Genomic DNA, 23,889 nt, shown 5'->3' with positions numbered 1-23,889 from the left:
GGGCAGGCAGGTGCCCAAGCATCCTGCTGCTCTCTAGCCCCATCCTGTCACTATGCTGCAGGTGAATTCTTTATATATAATCAAATAAACCAGAAGGTTATTAGATTTGAATTAGCATTTGCTAACACAATTGATTGTGTGGATTTAGTCATCTAAATGGTCAATGCTAGGATATTTGGATAATTATTACTGTTCAGTGATATTTCTTCACCTAATTGCTTTTATTGAATGATTCACTTTGATGATGCAGCTGAAATCAGTGCATAGCTGGGATCCCAAAGACAGCCTTTTATCTGCCCAGTCCACCTCCCAGCAGTTCCATCCTTCAGTGCATTCAGGTCGCTCTGGATGGTCCTTAGGAATGGAACCATTTGGGAACTGTTCCTGCCTCCTCCCATGTACGCCTGATCACATGTGGGATGATGTCTCACAGCAGCTTACCCCAACAGGGTTAAGAAAAAGTGAGCTAAACTGGGCTGAAGTGGGGGTTTTCCGAACTGCTTGAGTGGGCACCACCTGAGCAGGCACCAGTGCAACAGCCTGCATAAGCTGAGGTATTTCCTCCTCCACCCTCCTAAGCACACCCCACACTCACCTCCATGAGCAAAGACAACCCTTGTGCTGCCCTCCTGCCCCCTCCTTCACAGAGGGACTCAGCCTCACTGCACCACTCTCCCAGATTCAGGCTGAGCACCAGCCCCATAGTAGTGCCTGCCTACATAGGAGGGCTTGTGGGCATCTCTCCACAGGTGTCCCTCACCACATGCAGAGGGACACAAGTAAGGTTCTGCCTGTGCAGCATCATGCCAATGTAGAGAGCTCAGAGCTGATGTTAGTTTTCCCACCTGGAGCTGTCTGGAAAAGCCCAAAAGAGCAGACACCTGCTACAGCAGCAAGAGTGTACCCATGCCTGCTTCCCTGTGATCAACAGCTTCCACAAGGTACGAGGTCTCCCTAGAACACTGTTTTACTCCCCAGGATCCCCAGAGACCTCTAGATGAGGCACCTGAGGGAGGGTATTAAGGGATACAGGACTGTAACTAACTCTCACAGTTATGCTGTGCCTGAAATGGGGTGATCTGGCTTGATTTTCATTCTACAATATATTGTAATTTGAAATCAGCTAAGCCAAACGCATGGAAGGGCCACAGAGACCTGCAGGTTGTTCATAACCAAGGGAAACAGGGGGACTGCACCCCCAGCCCAGAGAGCAAAGTTATTCCATCCCACACAGGAGGGCTCAGCATTCTCCATAGTCATTCAACCTGAGTGACCTCAAGCTGACAGGGACTTGATGTTGCTCACTAAGAAGGGTGGGAGAGGGTATCTCATGCACACCTTTTGCTGTCCATTACTCGCTAGTTTAGATTGGATATAAGGAGTAAATTCTTTCCTGTTAGGGTGGTGAGGCACTGGAACAGGTTGCCCAGGGAACTTGTGAATGCTCCATCCCTGGCGGCGTTCAAGTCTGGGTTGGACAGAGCCTTGGGTAAGATGGTTTAGTGTGAGGTGTCCCTGCCCATGGCAGGGGGGATGGAACTAGATGATCTTAAGGTCCTTTCCAACTGTAACTATTCTATGATTCTATGACAGGGTGTTCCTGTATACACATAGAGGATGAGACATTGCTTTGGGAGGCAGGGGATGCAGCCAGTAAAAGGGTCTGGGTCTGTGGATGAAGGCAGAAGAAGAATTAAAAAGTATGACCATCAAACACTTGTTTCAAAGCGGGACCAACATGGCTTCTCTGCAGTGCTCTGGGGATAATCACCCCCTCCCATCTCACTTCCCTCACTGGCTTTCCTACAAACATGTTTCAGAGCCTCCATGAATCTTTTTGTCTCCAGCATAAAACCAAACCCGTGGCGCTAAGTCTGTGTCGACAGAGGTCAGGGTTTTCCCAAGCAAGTTATGTTTCCCGTGCTTAGAGAGTCAGTCTGCAAAGAACTTGAAAATTACCTTTGCCCCATTTGTCCAGGATTCCTGGACATCTAGGAAGTCCAGCACTGTATGCCCTTGGGACTATGCCGTGTGTAGGCCCTCCAGGCGTCACCACGGCACACACACAGCACAGGGAGTTCACAGAACTGTGTACAAACTGTCTGTCCTAGAAAGGCAGGAGCTTATCCTGGACAGGAAATTTCTGTCTGGGAAACACCAGAGACGTAAGTTAGGAAACAATGCCCATGAAATTGGAAGAAATCAGAGCCCTACAAGGCATATGCTAAATGGGAAATCATCCCAGGAACGGATGCAGCCTTGGAGAGAGATAAATTTAGACTCCATCCAGGCTGGAAAATCTGCATGCCATCTCCATCTGCTCCGCTCCTCTCCAGTGTGGCTCCACTAATGAATCACTGCCACTGGCACACTCTGAAAGACACACTGCTGCTTCCAGTTCCCCTTTCTTACATGCAGTTCAGGAATGGCCAGCCTCCAACCACCAGCCTGGGTGGCAGAGGTGAAACAGCCCCACAGTGTGGCACTGCTCATCCCCTGGCTCCCACAAGTGCTGGTGGCCCTGAACCCACTGCCAGCCATCACTTGCCCCAGGAGAGGTCATGGTCCGAGTAAGTAGTTGGCTGCATGAAAACAAACTAATATAATGGAGCAAGAGCTGTATGAGGAAAATCAAGATTTTATTATAACCTGATCTAGAGAACCTGAAAGTGCAGGGCATGGCATATTTGGAGTTCTCCCTCTACTCCACTCTTCCCCCTTTGTTCCACTCTCACCCTCTACTCTGCTCTCATGAGACCCCACCTGGAGTACTGCGGTCAGCTCTGGGGCCCCCAGCATAAGAAGGATGTGGACTTGTTTGAGTAAGTCCAGAGAAGGGCCATGAAGATGGTCAGAGGGCTGAAGCACCTCTCCTGTGAAAACAGGCTGAGAGAGCTGGGGTTGTTCAGCCTAGAGAAAAGAATGCTCAGAGAGAGCTTAGCCTTCCAGGACCTAAAGGGAGCCTACAATAAATCTGGAGAGGGACTTTTTACAAGGGCATGTAGTGGTAGGACAAGGGGTAATGGCTTTAAGCTAAAAGAGGGTAGATTTGGATTAGACATTAGGAAATAATTCTTCACTGTGAGGGTGGTGAGGCACTGGAGCAGGTTACCTAGAGAAGTTGTGGATATCCCATGCCTGGAAGTGTTCAAAGTTGGATGGGGCTTTTAGCAACTTGATCTACTGTCCCTGCCCACGACGGAAAGATTTGAACTAGATGATCTATAAGGTCCCTTCCAACCCGAAGCATTCTATGATTTTATAAGTTCGGAAAAATCTGCATTTAACCCCCCGTGAGCCTGACTCTCTCAGTCTGTAAATCAGAGCTCATCTAGCACCCCTATAAATGCTGTCCTTTGGTGCTCTTCTTCCAGCTTGCTCTCCTGTAGAGAATAACTGGGCTACCCCAGGTGCTGCAGCCCCACTCTCGGCAACAGCCATTTGCATAGGTAGAAGAAGGACGGGCTGGACCAGCAGGACATGGCACCAGAAACACATCCCGTCCTTGGCAAGGCTGTGCACACTATGTGCTGGCACAGCCAATGCTCCAGGTCTGAGCATGGCTCACAACTGCCTGAGAAAAAAAGGAGGTTAAAACCCAAGGAACTTCCCAAGCAAAGCCGCAGAGCACCCAGATGGGCATTCTGCACTGACATACTTGAAGTGCCTCTTAGCACTACCTCAGCAGCAGCTGCTGCTGACACCTGCTGCCAGCCTCAGGCAATTTGTGGGTGGCAGATTGGGGTTACCCCCTCTAGAGCCATGTGGTCTGCTGGGCTTCAGGGTTTCAAAGGACTTTCACTAGGAGATGGAGCAGAGAGCCAGCCCTCCTCCAAAGGGGGTGTGCACAGGAGGAACTTACCTTGAGACAGTCCCTCGGCTGGCAGTCCCAGGGCTTTTTCAGGAAGCACCCAGCCCAAAGTTCATCTTCTGTTGCTTGTTGGCTTTTTTTTTTTATCTCTGAGTTATGCTCTCAGTATTGTCTAGTATTTCCTGCTTCCTCCTCTGGCAGCTCCCCTGCTAGTGCAGACACACAGCTATAGCACTCAGTGCATTAACCCCTGCATTTGCCACATCCGTCCCCAGGGAAATCCCTGGGCCCACATGCAGTTCAGCTTCTAATTAAGGCTTGCCGTGTGCTGTCTGCTGCAGCAGGCTCCGTTGCTCACAGAAGCAGCATACTGGCTTCTTTATGTTTATCCAGGATGATTTGCACCCACCAGCTTTAGGCACAAGGGTTGCACAGAGCACAAGAGGGCTTGGAGCAAACTGCTGAAACAGATGGCTTGCTCTACCTGTATGCAACCTCCTGCTCAAGCAGCCCAGCATAACTCAGTTCAGGTCTTTCATTTGCTCAAAATATCACCTAGCATCACAGGAAAATTGTATCCAGATCCAGTTTTGACCTTCTGGATACATAATCCAAGTGGAAAGAAGCTCCCCCTCTTTGGCATGGCTCTGCTGGCTGCCCACACTCACCCTCTGCCAGGCAGAGCTCTCCCTCCTTCAGTCTCACCTGGTCAGTTTTCTGCACTGTCCCACCATGCCACTCTCTCCACCTTTGCAAGATTCCTACTTCCTGGGAAGAACTGGAGGCTATAACATTCCCAAATGTCACGGCTGCCCGCAGTGGGAAAGTCCCTTTATTAATTACTTGCATGTTCCCAGTTCATGTTTTCCACATCAGATGCTTCCATTCTGCCTGCAGCCACAGAGGTGGCTGTACTGATGGGGACCAGTGTTACTCATATTGCTGAAGGGAAAGTTGTACAAGCTTAGGAAAAGTGCCTTTGCTTCTTTTTGCCCCCAGCCCAAGTCTCTTCTTTCTTACATGAAACACATGTGGCAGCAAGCTTTGCTGCATCAGGCAGTGAACATCAGCTTTAAGTTTTGCAAGTAGCATGCTTTAACAAAACTTCCACATGAGAATGGGAATGACACCAGAGAAAACCTTCCAAGTGGGAACCGATTTCAAATTACTTGACCTGTATTTACTCTTAAGGCATAACAATAAAAACAGTTTAAGCTGGTAGAGTACATCTCATCCCTAAGGATCCCCAGAAATGCGAGGATATATAAACAGCTCATCCTTCAAGCAGAGAAATGTAGATCTTCCAGGGACACAGAACACCAGTTTAAGAGATGCCAAAAATAAGCTTCAGTCTAAAAGTAAAAACAGAGACTAATGTAGCCAGCCAGAAATGCAGGCCCATTAGACTCCATTTCTGTATCTGTGGGACATGGGTAGGATCTTAAATGACCTAATTTGGACCTTGGTTTTACATGCCAAAATGACTCCTCACACTGTTTGCTTGGATATTATATTAGCTCAAATAAGGTGGAGAAATGCTTCCTACTGCATCTACCACACTGCTATTTGGAGTGTCTGACTATCCCATAATAGTCTCCAATGAAAAAGTCTGAGGAGGTAGGGATACTTCTCATTTGGTCATTTTTTTTCAAAGCTTTCAAATTAGTAGCAGTCATGCTATTATTAGAGAGCAGGAGGGAAACACGTTTTCCTTGTTTACCACCGGACTAATTGTTCAGAGCTGCCTGTTTCTTATCTCTACAGCAGCTGCAAATGGGAGCCTGAGATATGTGGATTTTAATTGCAAAACGTTACCAGAATGACAGTGTTAAGTGTTCCCTGGCTTCCAACACGCTAGCAAAGTATGTAGACTTGGAGCAACAAACTGGAGTCCTATTCCAAAGGGGTATCTGCATATGTACATACACATGCAGACAGCAGGTTTGCTTTCGGTTTTAACAGCCTGGGCCAAGATCCTGCTGGATGTTGTGCTATCTTTCCTGGTACATTTGCTGTGAGCCATGCGTAGTCCTCAAGATTAAATGAGAGGAAACAGTTAATAGGTATCTGCAGCAGCAGTCACAAAAGGATGAAGTTAAGGGACCAACTCTGGTAAATCAACAGCACCACAGCGACAGCACTAGACGGCTCTCATGATTAGTGTGGCAATCAGAAAATTACAGTTTAATGTGTTTGCTGGAGGAAGCAGCACGAGAATCCTTCATGTACTTTAAAGACTGATTAAAACCCTACTGCCCCTTTTCAGCATTCAGGCACGCAAGGCAGCTTCTCAGCACCTGGCCAGCTGCTTTCTGCAGGTAGAACAAGAACAAACACCTCCTGCTACAGCCCCACAGCCCTGACAATTGAGTGCCCGGAGCACTCAGAGTGGAGGAGGCTTTTGCAAAATCTATCCCTTAGGTATCAGGTGCAAAACTACCTCTTGTGTTTACAGCCTTTTACACTGTTATGGTGACTAGGTAGTCCCTTGGTCTTGAACAGCCTTCTGGACCAGGCAGTGGAGACTGCTAACATAATCCCCAATTAAAAAGTGCAGAGAACTTTAATCTTCTCTCAAACTGATACGCATAAAAAACACTCCTGTGAAATTACTGAGACATAGCAGAGGTATTAAACCAGAATACACAGAAGAAAATAAAGGTTAAGTTTGGCATAGATGAGTGCAGCATTCATAAAGCTGTGATCCTGTTTTGGCAGAGCTAACCCCTGTCCCCCCTATCCTCCATTCCCTGAGCCATATCTAAGCCTCCTGGAACTGCAACAAGCGGGTGAGAGGCTATGTGGGAAATCAAGAGTTGTGACAGGCTCCACTCTACAGCCAAAAACCATTTATCCAAAAGTTGAGCTTGGTTTTTCCTATTCTTTTTCTCTTGTGGACCATGTAGAAAATTGTACAGAACTGCTAGAATGTGTTACTTTTTTTTTTAAAAAAAAAGACAGTACCTCAGTAGCACAAAAGCAGGCTCAATGACCTTATCGCTGCTGCAAAACCTTTGCTTTATACCAATTTCTATATGCATCCCTTTAGACAAACATTTTACAACAAACTCGTTAGCTGTGAGGAGTTACAGATAAGACAGCAGCTTTGTTTTAATGTCAACAAAGGTTCCATCCACCACTGTATCCATGCTGGCTGATACTTTACATGTAGATCAGGGTGTAGGGCTGAACCCCTTCTCTGTCCGTGCTTTTGGCTGCCTGATACCCAGGGCTGCTGGCCCATGTCTGGGGTGCCCCCTTGATGCATGGGACCAGGCTGAAGAGCAGCTGTGGGGCAGCAGCATCTCCGTGGGGCAGGAAGTGGGCTGGCCTTGGTGTGACTTTCCATCCAGAAAACATTTTCCATCTCCTTTCCACCACCTACGAGTGGCTGCAGTACCAAAAACACCAAAACACACCCAAAACAAAAGCACCTCGCGTGCCTCCAAAAAGAGGTTTCTGCTGGCAAATGCTTCCTAAAAATAGCCCTGTCCTTGCCTGTGAGAGCAACTGGAGGTCACTTATAGAAGAGGCAAAGAACTCACTTTGCTCAACTCGGTTTCCAGCCATCACAGCGAGGACGGGAAGTTTTAAAGTTTAATTTCTGTGTGGTTCTAGCAAAACCCCAACTAGAGGCAGCATGGTTGGGCTTGATTCCCCTGCTAGTCAGAGCAGGAGCTTGCTTTCCAGCTCCCATCCTCTTTTTTTTTTGCAGGGAAGCAGGTAGGAGGAGATTCATTTGTTAATTAAATTTCCCCTGCCAATTTACATTACAAAGGAGAAATTGTTGCAAGAAGCTCACAAAAGTTTCATAACCCTTAACCTATTAAAGAAAGAGTTGTACGGCTTTTTTCTAAACCTGCCCAAAAGCACCATTGGGTTGTCCCAGCCCAAGTGACTAACAGCAAAAAAAAGTTCAGGAATGGCACAGCTGGGCTGAAAATCAGGAACATCTGCTCACAGAAAGTCAGGCGTTCACAGTCTCCTCTGGCTCCCCCTTTCATCTTTGGATTTTCTCATAAGTTCGTGTTCAAAGGGATGCCATCCCATGGGAAAATGACAAGAAAAAAACACAGACACTTACTCAGATAAGCCAGCAATAGTTGCAAGAGAAGAAAAATTCTTCATGGGAATCCCCCACATCTGAGAAGTAGAAGCAGAAATTCACCAGGGAAAAATACAGTGCTTTCAGCCCCACAGACAATGCCTTTTATCCATGTGGGAGCCTGCAGTTATCCAGTTTTCATTACCCACAGATGGCACAACAGCAAAGAATCATTAACAACGGCCAGAGAAAGTAAGAATAACAGCAGAAGGTGTAATTTTTTTCTTAAAAAGGTTTGTTCTGTTATAGAAATACAGCTTTTGAAAGAGGCCTGTTTAGTCCTGTGCCAGGCCTGGATGTACAGGACTGGCTCAGAATTCTCCTGCTCATTCCAGATCCCACTGTACTGAAAGAGAAAACACTTCCGTAGCAGAGACGAGAAATCCTCTGAACGCTGAGGCAACACCTGCATACTTGCAGGTCTTGTGACAGTGTAACACCAGCAATGTGCAGTATTACTTAAATCTCTCCAAAAAGCCATGCACCCCCAAGCAACAGCAGAGCAGACTTGCAGCATGCTGATGCAGTTGCAGCCTCGGCATTGACCTGGGTAGTTTTGGTTCCCCTAACTTCTTGCATGACCTAGCTACCCTGGGCTAGCTACAAAGCCTGTTCTTGCTCATCAAACTCCTAAGGGAGTCCCTCTCACCAGCCCTCAGAACGATCCTCCAAGGGTCAGGGATCTGCTCTCGTGCAGATGAGGGCAGTGGAGGAGAGCTGTTGCACTGCACTGCACCTCATGGGTGGTGGAGCTTCTACGAGTGCGATCACCACTGCTTTGTATGCTTGCACACTGGCCTTCTGGCCTGAGACATCCCACAGCCCCTCCTAGCAAACAGCAACTGGTGGAAATTCGGGGGGGATGCAGGGTGCCCTGCATGGTGGGGCCCAGGGAGCAAGGACCCCTGCAGCGAGCAAGGGGCCCAGCAGCAGTGCGCACACCAGCAGCCCCGGTGAGGAGGGTGCACCGGGAGCACCACGACCTGGCAGGGCAGGGAAAGCCCCCCGGGAAAGCCGGCAAGGGGCAGCTGCTTGGGGCGCTGCAGGGAAGTACCGACGGGCACGCCAGGCAGACGAGTACTTCCCCCTGACGTGGATAAACGCCAACTCCCCTCCCGCGGCGGAGGGGAGGGGAGGGAAGGGGTCGGCTCGGGAGGGGCTGGCCCGAGCCGATCCGCCCTCCCGCCCTCTCTCCCTCCCTCCCTCCCAGGGGCACCAAGCAGGACCAGACCCGTCGGTCAGGCTTTGAGTGGCTGGAAATTCCCGTCCTCGGTGGCTCCTCCCCTGCAGAAATCCCCTGTCCGCGGTGTATATGCGAAGCGCCGCCGCCGCCGCCGCTCACTCACAGCAAGCCGCCGCCATGATCAGTGCCAGCCGTTTCGCCGAGCCGCCGGTTATGGAGGGCTACGAGCAGCCAAAGAAAGACCGTCAGGGCGGGCTCCCGCTCGACGATCGCCACGACAGCGGCTTGGGTTCCATGAAGGAGGAGGATTACGGGCAGCTGGTGAAGGAGCTGGAAGACATACGCTTGCAGCCCCGCGAACCGCCCGCCTGGGCACAGCAGCTGACGGAGGACGGGGACACGTAAGTGGGGGTTTGGGAAGGTGGGGTCGATGAGCATGGACGTGGCGGGGACATGGCACGGTGGGAACGGGACAGGATGTGCTGCTGGCGGGGAGGCGCCGGCCTGGCGGCGGTGGGGAGGGAAGGGAAGGGAGGAGGAGGAGGAGGAGGCCGGAAAGTCCCTGGAGGGGCGCCAGGGAGAGGCGGCTCCGCGGCGCGGAAAGCCCCGGCCGCCGAAAGCCCCTGCTTGCGACACACGCGCATGACCCCTCGCCGGCCCCGCCTCCGCACTGGGGGGTTTAACGTGGGGTTTGAGAGGTTTGACGTGGGATGTTCAGGTTTTATTATTTCCTCCCCTGCAGTTTTCTCCACTTGGCGATTATTCACGAGGAGAAAGCCCTGAGCCTGGAGGTGATCCGGCAGACGGCCGGGGACCGTGCTTTCCTGAACTTCCAGAACAACCTCAGCCAGGTACTTGCACCTCCGCAGCCCCAGATACACATCATCCCCTGCCACCCCACAAAGGCTCTCTGGGGAACTGTCCCCCCCACCCCCAACTTCTCTTTTATTTGTTAATCAATGGAATCAATTAAATCATAGCCTGCTTGAATCAAAGCCTGCATTCAGGCAAGTCGCCAGCTGGCTCCAGCCAGCGTTACTACAACACTTCCTCTACCCCCAGAGTGGCACTTAACACCCGCATTTTTCAAATGTGATGCGATGGGTTGCATCCCTCTTTACTGGGATGTTAATGATACCTTTCATATAGATTGACTGTTGGGTATCCGGAGAACCCTAAGTTCATCACTTCCAGACTAAAGGTCAACTCTACAATATGTTGGGAAGCATAAAGAGCTGAGTTCATGGGGTGTGATTTTAACTGGGGGCACAAACCACCAAGCGGTTGAGGGGTCTGTCCAGCCAGATGTTGCTGCCAGGTTTGTGGCATAGCTTACAGGTCTGCTTTTTCTCTTTTGCCTGCAGACTCCTCTTCACCTGGCAGTGATCACTGACCAGCCTGAAATTGCTGAGCATCTTCTGAAGGCTGGATGCAACCTGGAAATCAGGGACTTCCGAGGAAACACCCCTCTGCACATCGCTTGCCAGCAGGGGTCCCTCAGGAGTGTCAGTGTCCTCACTCAGTACTGCCAGCCACACCACCTCCTCGCTGTCTTACAGGCAACCAACTACAACGGTATGGGCACGCTGCTGTACATCGATGTCGGGGTGCTGTGCTGAGGTTAGGGTTGGTGTTCCATAGAGCCCAAAGACCTCTGGAGAGGTGGAGGAGGATCATTACGCTTGACTGAGAGTTGAGAAGCCCAAAGCGCACAGAAGTGCCTTGAGTTCTTCAAAATGTCACTTAGAGGCCTCCTCACTGTTGATTATTGGCTCTGATGGCTTTGAATTTTGCATTTTTAGCAAGTAGGTCTGCAGAACTCCTTTTTTCTTGGGTTGCAATAAGTTGCACTCAAACACTGGAATGAAGCCTCTAAGAAATCTTTCCAAAATCCAACCCTGTTATTCATACTTACTGGAAGCTGGAAGGCTCTTATGGAAAACACCCTTTTGCCATGGATGAATCGCATCCCATCCTATTATCTTGATTTTAACTGAATACTAGGACATGAGGTTAAACTTACTCAAATTTTCCCTTAATTTGTGTTTTGCAGGACATACTTGTCTCCATTTGGCATCTATTCAAGGATACCTTGCTGTTGTTGAATACTTGCTGTCCTTGGGAGCAGATGTAAATGCTCAGGTATGTAATGTATACAGTGAATTTAACTGAGCTGGGCTGTGTAATTGTTAGAATCAACAGGTCTGTCACAGACTCTGGTTTTCCTAACATGCCAAACCTTGCGCTATTTTCATGCAGGAGCCATGCAATGGGAGAACTGCACTACATTTGGCTGTCGACCTGCAGAATTCAGACCTGGTGTCACTTCTAGTGAAACATGGGGCAGACGTGAACAAAGTGACCTACCAAGGATACTCCCCGTATCAGCTCACATGGGGAAGAGAGAATTCCAGCATACAGGAACAGCTGAAGCAGCTGACCATGGCCGACCTGCAGATGTTGCCAGAAAGTGAGGATGAGGAGAGCAGTGAATCGGAGCCCGAATCAACAGAGGATGAAGTAAGTAGCTATTTACGCCTTTTCAGGAGAAGGGCAAATCCTGCCCTTTGTAGGTTTTCTTGTGGTGCTCCAATGATCTCTTATCTATGTAACAGATGGGTATAAATTGCCCATAAAGTAAGATTGCACTATCAACCATCAAGCATATAAATAGAAAAAGAATAAAAGGTAAAAAATAACCTGAGGGAATGTTGCTTCATGCAACACCATTCTGTTTGCTGATATCTACAGAATCTGTGAAATAAAATTCAAGTTAATGGACGGTTTACTCCTCCCTAGCATTTGTTTTTCTAACGTTCTTAGTGCTGTTAAATGGCAAATGTAACCATTTCAGTGTAGAAATTTTCCACACTGCTGAAGTCAGGGCATGCAGAATTTGGCAGTTAGCCCAGAGTGGATACGATACTCCCAGTCAGAGTTTTGCATTAACAGCCTTTTGTTTTTTTCTTGCAGCTTATGTATGATGACTGCCTTATTGGAGGACGACAGCTGACATTTTAAGGCAGAGCCTTCTGTGAAAAGAAGTGACTGTGCACATATGTATAGAAAAAGAACTGACTTTTCATTTAAAAAGAAAGTCACAATGCAGAGGGAAGAATCAGGAGGGGGATACTACACTGCCCAGCAAGGAGCACATAATTGTGACAGGACGGTTCCAGATTCTGGCCTGTGTTTAAATACAGGAGTGGAATATGTAGCACCAGTAGGGATCTGTGATTATGCACACCATCTGATAAAGAGCCACACAGCCAGTCTTCTCAACCCTGTGAAGGTAGCTGACTACACATCTAACCTGCTATCAGCAAGCTCTCTTGTGGCATCAAGTACCACAAGGAATGAGTATCCTCTCATGACAAGGCAGGCATGTACCAGCACCCCATCTTCTCAGAGACTGTGTTAACTTGTGTTGGGCTGGTGGCACTGCCTGGACTTACCGACCAACCTTAGCTGCTCCCAGTGTTGTGTCCCAGGCAGAGGAGTCAAGCCAGGGGACTGGTGACCTCCTGGCTGTTACGAAAAACAGCAGTAATGTTAACTGTGGGCATTGGAAACAGTATGTTTCACACAATGTGTGTCATAATAGCTACACTTTTTAGCAATTGTATATTGTGTAAATAGTGTACATTTTTGTTTATAATTATTTTGGTACCTGTGAGATATGTATTTATTAAAAAAAGATTACCTGGTTTGTGAAATGGTTCATTGCCCACCTCATTGTCCTGAGATACCGGGGAACCCACCTGCTTTACTTTTCAAGAAACGTTCAACACCTTGTAGACCGATGGGGTCACAGGCTCAGGGGTTTGAGGTGGTTTCAGCAGCAGGAACACATCTAAGAGCGTGCAGCTCCCAGCTCTTCTGCTGCAGCTAATTTTGGAAGATGTGGGTGGCGTTTCCTGTGCCTGTGTCGGCAGGTGGGTTGTGGGGCTGGGGTTCCCTCTCTGACACCCAAGCACCAGGTCGCTGCTTCTACAGAGGGGCTCTGTAGCAGCATCTACCCGCCTTCATGGCACCTTTTGTTCCACCTCCAGTACTCAGCAGCTCCTGCTGGGACTTGCTGGTGGAGGCTGGAGTTTGCAACATTGCTTGCCCTCTTGTTTATCACCTGGCCCAGCTCTGGTTTGAACTTGGACACCTTTGGATTTTCCAAAGGGGATTTCCGCAGGAAGAGGGAGCACACACCCAAGAACACGTGCTGGGGCCTTCCACCCCTGAAATTCAGGCATGGGGCCTCCCTACCCTTCCTGCTGCAGAAGTTACAGCTCTTCCTTCTCCAATGCAGAGCAGTGGAGGATGCGGTTTTAACCCACTTCAGTTACTCCTGCTTGTTTCCCTCCAGCATTCTAGCTGATGGAATCACTTTGCTCAAATCCTCACCTGCACCTAATTATCTGTTGGCAACACAGGACTAATTGTAGCCACAGATTTTAACCCATTGTGTGACTATGCAGAGGGTGGGTTGCATAAAGGGTGACCATACTCCATTCCTTCTGTGCTGTAACCCCCTGGATGGGGATGGAGCATGGCAGAGCTGCTGATGCAGGACTGAGCTCTGCCAAGAGTGTTGGCCAGAGGACTTGTGTGCTGCTGGCACCCAGCCCAGCTCAGGCCACTGGAGAAGGCCAGAGTTCCAAATTACACAGGGACACCCATTCCCTTTTCTGCTCTGCTCTCCCGAGGTGTTCCTGACACATGACCTGCTCTAAGGAAGGGTCTCTGGTATGAGGAAGAGCACCGCAGCCGGCTGGGTGCTTCCTAATTTGCATGGGAGCCAAAGGCCATTGTGGAAAGGATTATATAAAATTGTCAGCCTGAGTCATTTTTATTTCCCTTCCACTCTCATTGCATGAGCATAGCCCAGGTTTATGCACTGGAACTTCCTCCTGACAGACAGGACCATGCCTGCCTTGCAAACCTGCAAAGTTTTCCAGGTTTGGGGCTGGGTAAGAATCTGCCAAACTCTTCTTCTTCTTGGGAATTCACCCTGCCCTCCAAGTGGCCATTAAAACTCAGCTGGGATTGGGAATGGAGGGGGGGTAGGGGGGTGGGATTACCACCTGCTGCAAAGAATCCCGAGTGATTTTCAACCTTTCTTGACTAAACACAGTGTTGCCACTGCTGGAAATAAAACATACAATGTTCCTCTAACAAGCTACGCTTTAGTTTCCCCTTTGCAAAACAGAAGCTGGAAATGCTGCCGAGGCTTTGCAGAGGCATTCACCTGCTATTGGTATCAGTGTTGTGGAAGTGCTCATGTACATGGCTGGCCATACTATGCAAATATTTAAATAGATACCATCTGAAAGCAAATTCTTTTTATTCAAAGGCCAGAGGGAGTGAGGAAAGAGCAGCTATCACTAGTACCAGGTTGGTCAAGTTTCAGAGGCAGCAGAAGGTTCCCTGCTGCCAATTGCAACATTTAGACAAACAGTATCTCAGGAAGGTTCTGTTACAATCTTGCAAGGATGCTATAATGACTTAATAAGTAAAGCAAACGCTCTACTGTACAAGGAAGTTTTGCAGCTAAACAAATCATTGCTCAGGTACCACATGCTGGTTATGCCACTGTTTGCCTCCGCCACTCATGCAACAGTAACCCAGTGTGGTATGTGGAGGAACCATAGGTAAAGCAAGTAGGACAGAGATGAATGTGAGAATATGTGTTTGTTAGCAAAATAGGTTGGGGCATGTCATGTATTTGTGCACTGCTAACATGGGGATATGCAGTGGGGAGTTTTGCCTGTTCACTTGATGACATAATGAGCTCAGCCACTGTTGGCCACCCCCTGCATGCCCAGTTTCAAATGCGTGCCCTTAACTGCTGCATGTCCACCCTGTCTCTGGGCTTTTCCACACCTATGTCTTCAGAAAGATCTGAGAGTAGTTTTGGGGATAGCCTGCCTTTAGGCTTTCGTGATAACCTGCCTTCTTGGCACTTTGGCAGATATGTTGCATGGTCCCATTTGCAGGACTTGGAGCAAGAACTCCTTATGCGTTTATTCTGCCAGCATCACTTTTTCCTTATTCAGCTGCCATGGCTGCTATTAGCAGAGCACAGTAGCTTGCTCTCACTTGTCTTACTACCAGTGTTTCCCTGTGCTCCCACAGGGTTCAAAATTCTCTCCCAGCACCTTTGTCACCTGCCCTGGCTGGCTCAGCAAGCTCCAAGAGTAGTCATGCTGCTGCAGATCAAGGTCCTCTGAAGTTCAGTTTTTGTTTCCTGCCTTTGACCTTCTCTCCATTAGTCTCCTTCCTTTCCTCAGCTCCTGACATGCATGTGTCCTCTGCTTTTACTGCCCTTGTGTGCGCCTCTGCCTGCTCTTCTCTCCCTTCCAGGGTGAGCACCCTTCCTCCCTCTTCTCCTGCAACACCAGCTCACCATGAAGTCATTCACCCATCATGACAATGCACAGCATGAGGCTACATTTCTGTTTTCAGCCTTTCTCTGCCGCCCATTCTTGTAAATCTCTTTGATAATCCCACAGGGATATTCCCATACTTCCTTATATTGCACACAAAGAGCTGAACTACCCATTCCTTCCCACACATTCCTCTTCCTCCTTGCACTACAGCTCCCTGCAGAGCTCCCTCATCCCAGCCACAACCCAGGGGCCACCTTCAGTCCTTGCCCCTCAGCTCACTCAGCATGAACCCTGGACTTCTCAAGAACCTTATGGTGGTGATTGATAGATAAAATGTAGGCTGTCAGGTCAGCAATGGCAGAGAGCAGAGACCAGGATCTGGTTGTCCCCCAGTAAATTGGGAACCCTTCTCTTCCATTCACTGCAGCTTTGGAAAGTGTTAAAAGCAAGGGCAAAAGGCAGCCCTGCACCTAGAGACTTGCATTGGGAGGCTGTGTCCTCCCACTAGCTCCAGCACCAGCCTGACCTTTGCAGTTATGAGCAAAGACCTTTCACCACTCTGCCCACCTTCTCACTCCGCTGCTCTCGGGTTATGGTACAGTGTGCTTCTCGCATGCAGCTTGGGCTGTGTGAGCCGCTTGATGCATAGGTGGGTGTCTCAGCTCCCTCAGCAGAGAGACATGGGATGGGTGGCCCTGGGGAGCTGCCTGCCTGCTGATAGGCTTGGCGATCATGAGAGGCCACAGTTCTAACTTGGGTGCCTTAACTCCTGCTCTCCTCCTCCTCCTTCAGTCTTCTGACATTAGAAAGGGGCTTCCTATTGACTACTTCATATTTTACACACCAAGAAGAAATGTAGGACCAGACAGGGGCCAATGGACAGTGTTTACCAACCATGAGCCTGGCATCCAGCTGCTGGGCAACATCCACCTGCCTGCTCCAGCAGGGCTTGATGCACCAGAAGGCAGCGAGGTCATCAGGACCCTTAACCTATACCCAAAAGTGGCAGCCCACTACTGCTGCCTTTGCCCTACAGCCTCAGTTCATATTTGGATGAGCAAGATGGTTGAGTGAGGAAAGGAAGAGGTGGAACTAGCAACAAAACCTGGGGAAAGATTGTGATCTCTGAGGAGAAGGAGAAGTATAATTTGTGAGTTGTTTTAATGGAAATATCTTCAATGTTGGTGGATTTTAGGCTGGGCAGGGGCTCAGCACAGATCATTTTTCTGCAGGAGTTTAGCTGTGGAAATAATTAAGCATCTGGTGTTTCTAGAAAAAAATATTGCAGAATGGAGTTCAGGGATAGCAGGGAGGACCCTTTCCCTTGAAGAAAGCTTGGCCTCACTTCAGGGGAGTGGAGGAAGGGCTTTTCCAGCATTACTGTGCTCCCAGTGCCTGTGCTTTGCTGGAGAATGAGAGCTATGTGGGATCTCAAGGGATGAGGAAGCAGGAAAGTCCTGTTCCCTTGCACAAGCCAGGGTGGCATACACTGCTGTGACCCCCACTACACAGCCTCTCCCTGTTTCCAGCCTGTCACAGCTCTGGCACCTCACACCTCTACGATCCTTCAGGCAGCTCTCTGAAATACTAGCATCAGGGCCAAAAGGCTCCCATTAAACGCTGACACATTTATCAGGGCACGATGTAAGAAGCCAAAGTCTGGAGGGGTTGAAGCCTCCCTGAACACCCTGGAGGTTTTCCTGCCCTTCCTCCCTCCGCTTGCTCCAGTGTTCAGATTTTCCCAGAATAGTCTCCCTGTCCAATTTTCCAAACAGGACTTTCCAGTCCCTGTCAGAAGAGAGCTGGGGTTTTCCCTGTTCACTCCTTTCTGGAGCTTTACCCCTTTACAGCAGCCACAAGCTATGGCACTAGGCTCCATTGCCTCTCCAGCAGTGGGAGTGCAGCCTCTTTCCTGCCCACCACCAGCCCCAAGGCTTCCCTGCTCTGAAGGAAGAGGCCTGCACCCTTTTAATTTCAATGCTTTTCTTATTCCCAGTTTTAGCTAGTTCAGATTCATTTTCCTGCCTACCTTTCAAGGGAAGCTCTCCATCCCTCTAGCTGAAAGCAAAACAAGAGCAAATGTGTGCAAAGTGTTGCAAGAAAGAGCCTTAAAACACAAGTATTTTTAACATACACACACACACAGTGAAGGGCACACAGCTACAATTACAGTGTGACAATTAACCCAGTTAATTATTAGCCCTGGATTTCAGTAGCTTGGAGGAGGGAGTTTCCTAAGGCCTTGCAGAAGATCTCTGTAAGCATTGCTGCTCTGCTTCAGCAACTCTCCTTGTTTGCACTGGGGAGGGCCCAGGGGTCAAGCAAGACGAAGCCCCTTGGAGGAGGACTGACCGGTGGTAAAGGAGAGCCTGTGGTGCTCCCTCATGCAGCGTGGGAGAACCGTGTGGTGGTTCTCCGCATGGGAAAAGGACCCAGTCAAAGCTCTGTATGTGTGCTAAGGGCTGTCAGCCAGTAAGAGTGGCTGCCCAACCCATGCAGCACACAGAAATGAAACCACCCTCTTCTTTCAGATTTTCCTAAGTGGATGGGTTTCCATTCCAGAGTGCATCAAGACTGATATTTCTGTATTTCATCTAAAAACTCAGATCTGAATTCTGGAAGAAACTTCTCCGAGTCATTTTGCCCCAGCAAGCAAACAAGCAAGCCCTCCCCCAGGCTGCATGGAGACTCCTTATCTCAGGCTGTGCCAAGCATTGCTTGGGTAAAACCCTCCCAAGGAGGGGGATTCATACTATCCATTCACCCCAAGCACACTTGACCTCCACCTCCTCTCAAACACCCTATTTAGTTTCCTGAGCTGTAGTAAAACATCTAACATCGTCCATCTGTCCATCCACCCCAGACTCTCCATGCTCCCATCTTTGCAGTCCTGAACCCCAGCAGCCGCAGGCTGATATGTGTGATGCCAAACAACTAGACTATCCCACTGAGGTGAAGGAAAGCTCACAGACTGTCATGTCTCCTGCCTTACCAATCACTCTCACAGGACAGAGTTCAAACCTGTGGAAACTGAAATGATTAGGTGGAAATGGGGTTAACTGGCAGTGGTGTGGGAGGGTGGCAGGCTTTGCCTGCTGTCAGTTTAAACAGGTGATCAAACAGCACAAGAGCATGGCCAGTAAGTGTGAAATGGCCAGAAGGCAGAGGGGAAAATATCAGCAGTGCCACCGGGGTATGAAAGCTAGGTGAGATACCGCTGGCAGCAGACACGGCCCAGCAGCTCCCCCAGCTCAACTTTTGGGGTGGCCTCATCCCCTTCACATCCAGCAGCAGCATTTTTCATGCAGAAATGCTTAAACTTAATGCCTCACAGCATCCTCCCCTCTGGCTCTGTCCCAGGGAAAAGGATGTGAGCAGGTCCAGGAAAGGCCAGGACTTCTGGCTAGGACTGCCTTCTGCCAGTTTCCGTTTTCCACACAGCTGACTCCCAGAGTGATCCTGTCACTCACTTCCCTCTGCAAGCCACTTTTTGCATCTGAGGGACTTGTTGAGTAAGGAACTGATAAATCTTCATTTCCTGTTTCAGAGACATCTGGGCAAAGTGAGAAAGGGAAACCATGCAGGTTACTTGGCAGTGAGCTTCCTTCCATCAGCAGTTCCAGGCACACGGTGGCATGACAAAGCCTTCCTAGGCATGCTCTGGGAAGCCCCTTCCTAAAAAAAGCCATGCTGAGGGGCAGAAGACATGAGGACCGAGCTGCATCTGTGCAGTGCACAAAATTAGAGAAGAGCATCTCAGTAGAGCATGTGGCAGCTCTATGCTGCAAGTAGGACCAGACTTTTCTCACAAAGACTTGCGTGTGCAAAAGGTGTGACCACAGCATCCTTAGAATGAGTGCCAGTATCTCCAAATTTTCTGCTTCGAATTTGAGGACAAATAGAATAACTCAAAATAACCAATTGCTTCCATTTTGCAAAGGAAATGTTTTGCTTTCCTTTGTTTCAGCCAGAAACAATGTATTGTTTAAAAAGAATAGTATGACAGAAATCGCACTGAGAACTTCCCAGCTGAAAGAGAATTTATTTTGTCTTTTCTTACTCACTGGAAACTTTGGATGTTTGTTTCCTCACTCACCTGAAAAAAATTCTAGTCCTAAGCTTTTGCAGTTGCGACATAGCAGAATTTCCTCTCCCAGTCTTCTCCTGAGTCATGTGAACTACGCATACCTTCGACCTGGGGCTTACCGTGTCATCTCTAAAAAGCCAACCCCCAAATTTGCATGCAATTTCCATCTATATAATAGCTATTAAACTCCTCATGCTTATGTAGGGGCACATCTTCACTTAGCCTTACTGCTAGAAGTCTTCCATCAGGTCTGCTTAGCTGCCTCTCGCCATCCCAGCATCTACTCTCCTCATATGCATATATCCTGTCCCCTCTACTCATTGACTTGATCTTTTGACTGCTCTAAATACACCACATAAATTCAGCTTGCAGGAGATGATATTTTCAAAATTGATCTTGAGAGCATTCTTGTGCTGAAAATTTTGGGGCTGCAAATCAATCCATGGCAAATGTATGGCTTCTCTTGAGGCACTGTAATGGGTTGCCCAAGGAAGTTGTGAATGCTTCATCCCTGGCAGTGTTCAAGGCCAGGTTGGATGGAGCCTTGGGTGACATGATTTTGGTGTGTGAGGTGTCCTTGCTCATGGCAGAGGGGTTGAAACTTGATGATCTTAAGGTCCTTTCTAACCCTAACTATTCTGTGATTCTGACACCAACCAGTGTCCTGCTGCTGAAGATTTTGCCCATGACCTAGACCATGTCTGGAGACTGATTCAACCCAAGGCATGAAGCCAATGCACATGACCCAGGGAGTGTTAGGTGTTTCCCACGTAGATGCTTTCATTCAGCAGTAAAGCAAACGCAGCTTGGTGTGTCCTCTTCCTGGAGGCAAGTCCCTTGCATTGTAAGTGTATTCGTCATGAAACACCACTGCACATGGCTTCTCAACATCATCATAGGAAAAATGTTATCTCTGCAGCCATTCCACTTCACGGAGTTTACAGCTGGGCCCTTGAATGATGTCGATAAAAGTGCATGTTTGTTATAAGCATAGGATAAGGACAGCTCTGTGTAGCCTTATTAATAATTTTGCTTAATAGCACCTGAAATACCTTAATCTTCAGTCACCAGAGCATCTGAGTCCTGTCTCTATGTATAGCAAAGAAATCCTCTGGGAGCAGCTTCCTGTCAGGTGGTGGCAAGCCTCCCACCATGCTGCATTGGTGAAGATGCTCTGCTGTGCAGAAGGCTGGCACAACACAAGTGGGCCTGTCCTTCAGTGCCCCTTCCCACAGGTCTGCCTGCTGGTGCTGCAGGGAAAGAGACAGCTTTTGTCCCAGGTTGGATGTAACCCTGGCCCAGCACAGAGGTGAGGAGGATGCAGCACTGCTGGGCCCCATCTCAAAAGGGGATTTTAAGAGTGAACCAAAAAGAGTGTACCCTCATGGTAGGGCAGACTTTTCTATCACGTTTCATCATCACTTAGCCTGAAAAGCAGTGCTGTGACACACACGAAGTGGTTGCTGTTTGCTCCTGGTGGCAGCTCCACCCTGTCCAGAGGTGGCCATCGCGTGCAAGTGCTCCTGGTGGCAGCTCAACCCTGTCCAGAGGTGGCCATCGCGTGCAAGTGCTCCTGGTGTCAGAGCCTGGAGGTGTCCCCGGCCCTGCAGCACGCTGGTGCCTGGCACCCCAAGCCCTATCCAATTAGCTGTCAGGGACCTGCTTCAGCAAACCACAGGAGGAAGTCAAAACCAAGATGTGTGAGAACAGTGAAGTATGCAGAGCACGGTCCTGCTTAACCCCATCAATCTGTCGGTGTATGGGAATCCAGAGTTCAGGGCATAAATCACCAACAGCAGATGTAAGCAGTCATGACAATGAGAAGAAAGCAAGCTTCAAAATGAGGTTAAACACAGCAAATGTCACCCTTTAAAGGGTTAAAGCAGAGAGGCACCATGTACCTTCAATCTGCTTACCATCTCTGAGCTGAGCCTCCAGGAGCTCTTCAGAAAGGAAAGAGCAAGCTGGTGCAGAGTGACTGAGCTGCTTTGCATGGGATTTCATTTTACCTTTTTTATGAAGCACTGGTGAGAAAAAGAGGCATTGATGGTAAATGCAAATATCTGGAAGACATCAAGGCCTCAGCAGGGAACCTGAGCAACTCTGCAGTCCCTGAGCACAAGGATAAGGGAGCTGTGTGGTTTGAACTTATGATTGACAGGGATCTTGCTGCAATGACTGACTGCTTTCCTGGCTGGGAAATAAGTCCCTTTATCCCATCAACATCAGTTGGGTTTTTTTTGGTTCCTACTCAGATTTGATTGAAATATGTACTGAAGATCTGCTCTTAACAGTGAGAGCTCAACATGCACAGCTGCTTTTGGCATTACGAGAAATGTAGAAAAAAGAGGAAATTATTTGAACTGTGTGCATGCAGCATGAGCTGCATTAAGCTGCAGATAGGATGATTCTTCCCTGATGTACTGCAGCAGCTGCACTGGTGTCACTCTCCTACTGACAGATAAATTATTTCTTGCGCAGCTGTAAAGATATACCTAGTGAACTTGCGACTGCATAAACGCAGAGCATCTCCCTTTTGCTAACTGCTAACCTGCTGGGCCATCTGTCCCTGCACAGCACCACACAGATCTCATCTGTAACGTCAGATATGCTGCTGGCAGGTTCTGAGATTCCCCGGGAGGGGCCTCTGTGAGAGATGTGTGCTTCCATATCTGCCAGCTGAAGCTGCAGATGTCCCAGGAGAAAACCTCTGTGCAAGAAGCCAGGCTGATCAATACCAAAGGAATGAGAGAGAGGGAAGGAAATGCTTTTGCTAGCAAACAGCCAGCAAATTAATTTAGGAATTGCAATAACAGCAGTGAGCCTGGCCAAAAATACTTGTAGTACAAATGCTGTAAGTCCCTGATGGGGGAAATTGAGGTACAGATAGTAAGTGGTTTATGCTGCAGCACAGGAGGGCTCAGCCTGCTCCTTAACAGCACCTAGTACAATAAGAAAGTTAAACATCACCTCTCCTTTAAAGCACCTTCTGGTAACGGCAGAGGCACGGCCTGGCAAAGGCTGGGGCCGGCTCCATCTCTGCTGCTCACCATGTGTGTGACTGGGGCAAAGCCCAGACAGCCCATGTGGCTCTGCTGCTCCTCACCTGGGCAGGCTTCACACGCACCTTAGGGTGCTGCAAACCAGCAGACACAAAATGCTGCCGTAGGACATGGAGTCACAGCCCATGCCAGCCTTGTGGCCAGCAGCATCCCTGCCCCAGCTCTGGGTTCTAAGCTCCCTAGGGCAAGGACTCCTAAATAGGTGTTTGCAGAGCTGCCTCCAGTGCCCTCCTCTGTGGAGCCACAAGGTATATGAACTGGTAAAACCAGCACCTGCAGTGTTAAAGTACTTGGTGCTTCCAGCTGCTTATGTACTCACTTCGATGTTTGTTAGGTCAGCCAAGATTTGGGCTGTCACCTGTGCACCAGGCCTCCCTCAGGTTCTTTAGACTCTACTAAATGAGCAGACTTCTGTCAGTGATGTGCAGTTAGGCAAGGTAAAAGGCTGTGGACTCCCGTAAGCAGAGCTACTTGGAAATTCAGGAGGATTTCTCGCTGGGTGGGGGCCGTGCTGCGCAGCAGGTTTCACCTTTGCTCAGCCCTGCTGGCAGAGGCACTCTATGCAAATGCTGTTCTCTGAGCTTTCACACACGTAACTTTCAAGAGGTTTAAGCTCTTCATAAGGAAATCTATAGGATCAGATTTTCCTAGGGCCCCTCAAGTCATCTTATTAATCACCGGGACCATTCTCAAATGTCTTTTAACATTGAGAAATTCCACTTAATCACAGCCTGCCCTGCTACCACCTTCTCAGCATCAGATGGAGAAAGAAATGATGCAGCGAGGACCTTAGTCACACTGACACTGCTTCAAGGCTGAGCTGGGGAATGGTACATGAATCATCTTTGCCTTTTATTTCTTTAAGGGACATAGAGAAGACAACTGCTGAGAGTAAAATGCATGAAGCAGTGACAGGTCTTCTTGTTTCCTTCCTATCTCAGGTGCTGCATGCTCCTTCTCTGCACTTTAGCTGTATCTAATGAAAAAGCCCTTCTCTCTTTCAAGGTGCTCCTTGGAGATTTGGTTACCACACCTCAGCAAGTGCAGAGCCACACAGTGCTGTTTTCTGGGACCATCTGGCACACTGAATTGCAGGGTATTTTCCAAGCCTTTTCCTCCTTCCAGAGGTCTTTTCTGTGTGTACAGAAGGACAATGGGATCTGATGCTGGGAGATAAAAGACCAGCTCCTTGGAAAGGCATAAGACATCACTTGTACACACCTGCTGGCTCGCTGGAGTCCACAGAGTACATCCAGTG

The 23,889-nt window shown here is 48.9% G+C and overlaps 1 protein-coding gene across 1 annotated transcript; it reads left to right on the top strand.

Annotated features, from left to right (window-relative positions):
* The first annotated feature begins 9,128 nt into the window (after positions 1–9,128).
* On the top strand, positions 9,129–12,757 carry NFKBIA (NFKB inhibitor alpha). The gene is made up of 6 exons (XM_061463521.1): positions 9,129–9,500; positions 9,842–9,950; positions 10,464–10,674; positions 11,153–11,241; positions 11,359–11,619; positions 12,073–12,757. Exons 1-6 carry the CDS (start codon positions 9,229–9,231, stop codon positions 12,118–12,120), a joined length of 990 nt encoding a protein of 329 aa, XP_061319505.1. The 5' UTR covers positions 9,129–9,228; the 3' UTR covers positions 12,121–12,757.
* The last annotated feature ends 11,132 nt before the right edge of the window (positions 12,758–23,889 follow it).

Source organism: Pezoporus flaviventris, unplaced genomic scaffold (genome assembly GCF_033815535.1).
Source record: "Pezoporus flaviventris isolate CSIRO_AGI_PZ_B2104156 unplaced genomic scaffold, CSIRO_AGI_Pfla_v1 ptg000036l, whole genome shotgun sequence".
Lineage (NCBI taxonomy): Eukaryota > Metazoa > Chordata > Aves > Psittaciformes > Psittacidae > Pezoporus > Pezoporus flaviventris.
Note: the sequence above shows the minus strand (reverse complement) of the source record. Positions and strands in the feature narration are given on the sequence as shown.

Excerpts from the sequence above, each read along its gene's own strand:
- NFKBIA (XM_061463521.1), top strand. The coding sequence starts at position 9,229 with ATGCGAAGCGCCGCCGCCGCCGCCGCTCACTCACAGCAAGCCGCCGCC. Across the intron at positions 9,501-9,841 it reads CTGACGGAGGACGGGGACAC|TTTTCTCCACTTGGCGATTA; the intron begins GTAAGTGGGGGT and ends CCTCCCCTGCAG. Across the intron at positions 11,620-12,072 it reads CCGAATCAACAGAGGATGAA|CTTATGTATGATGACTGCCT; the intron begins GTAAGTAGCTAT and ends TTTTTCTTGCAG.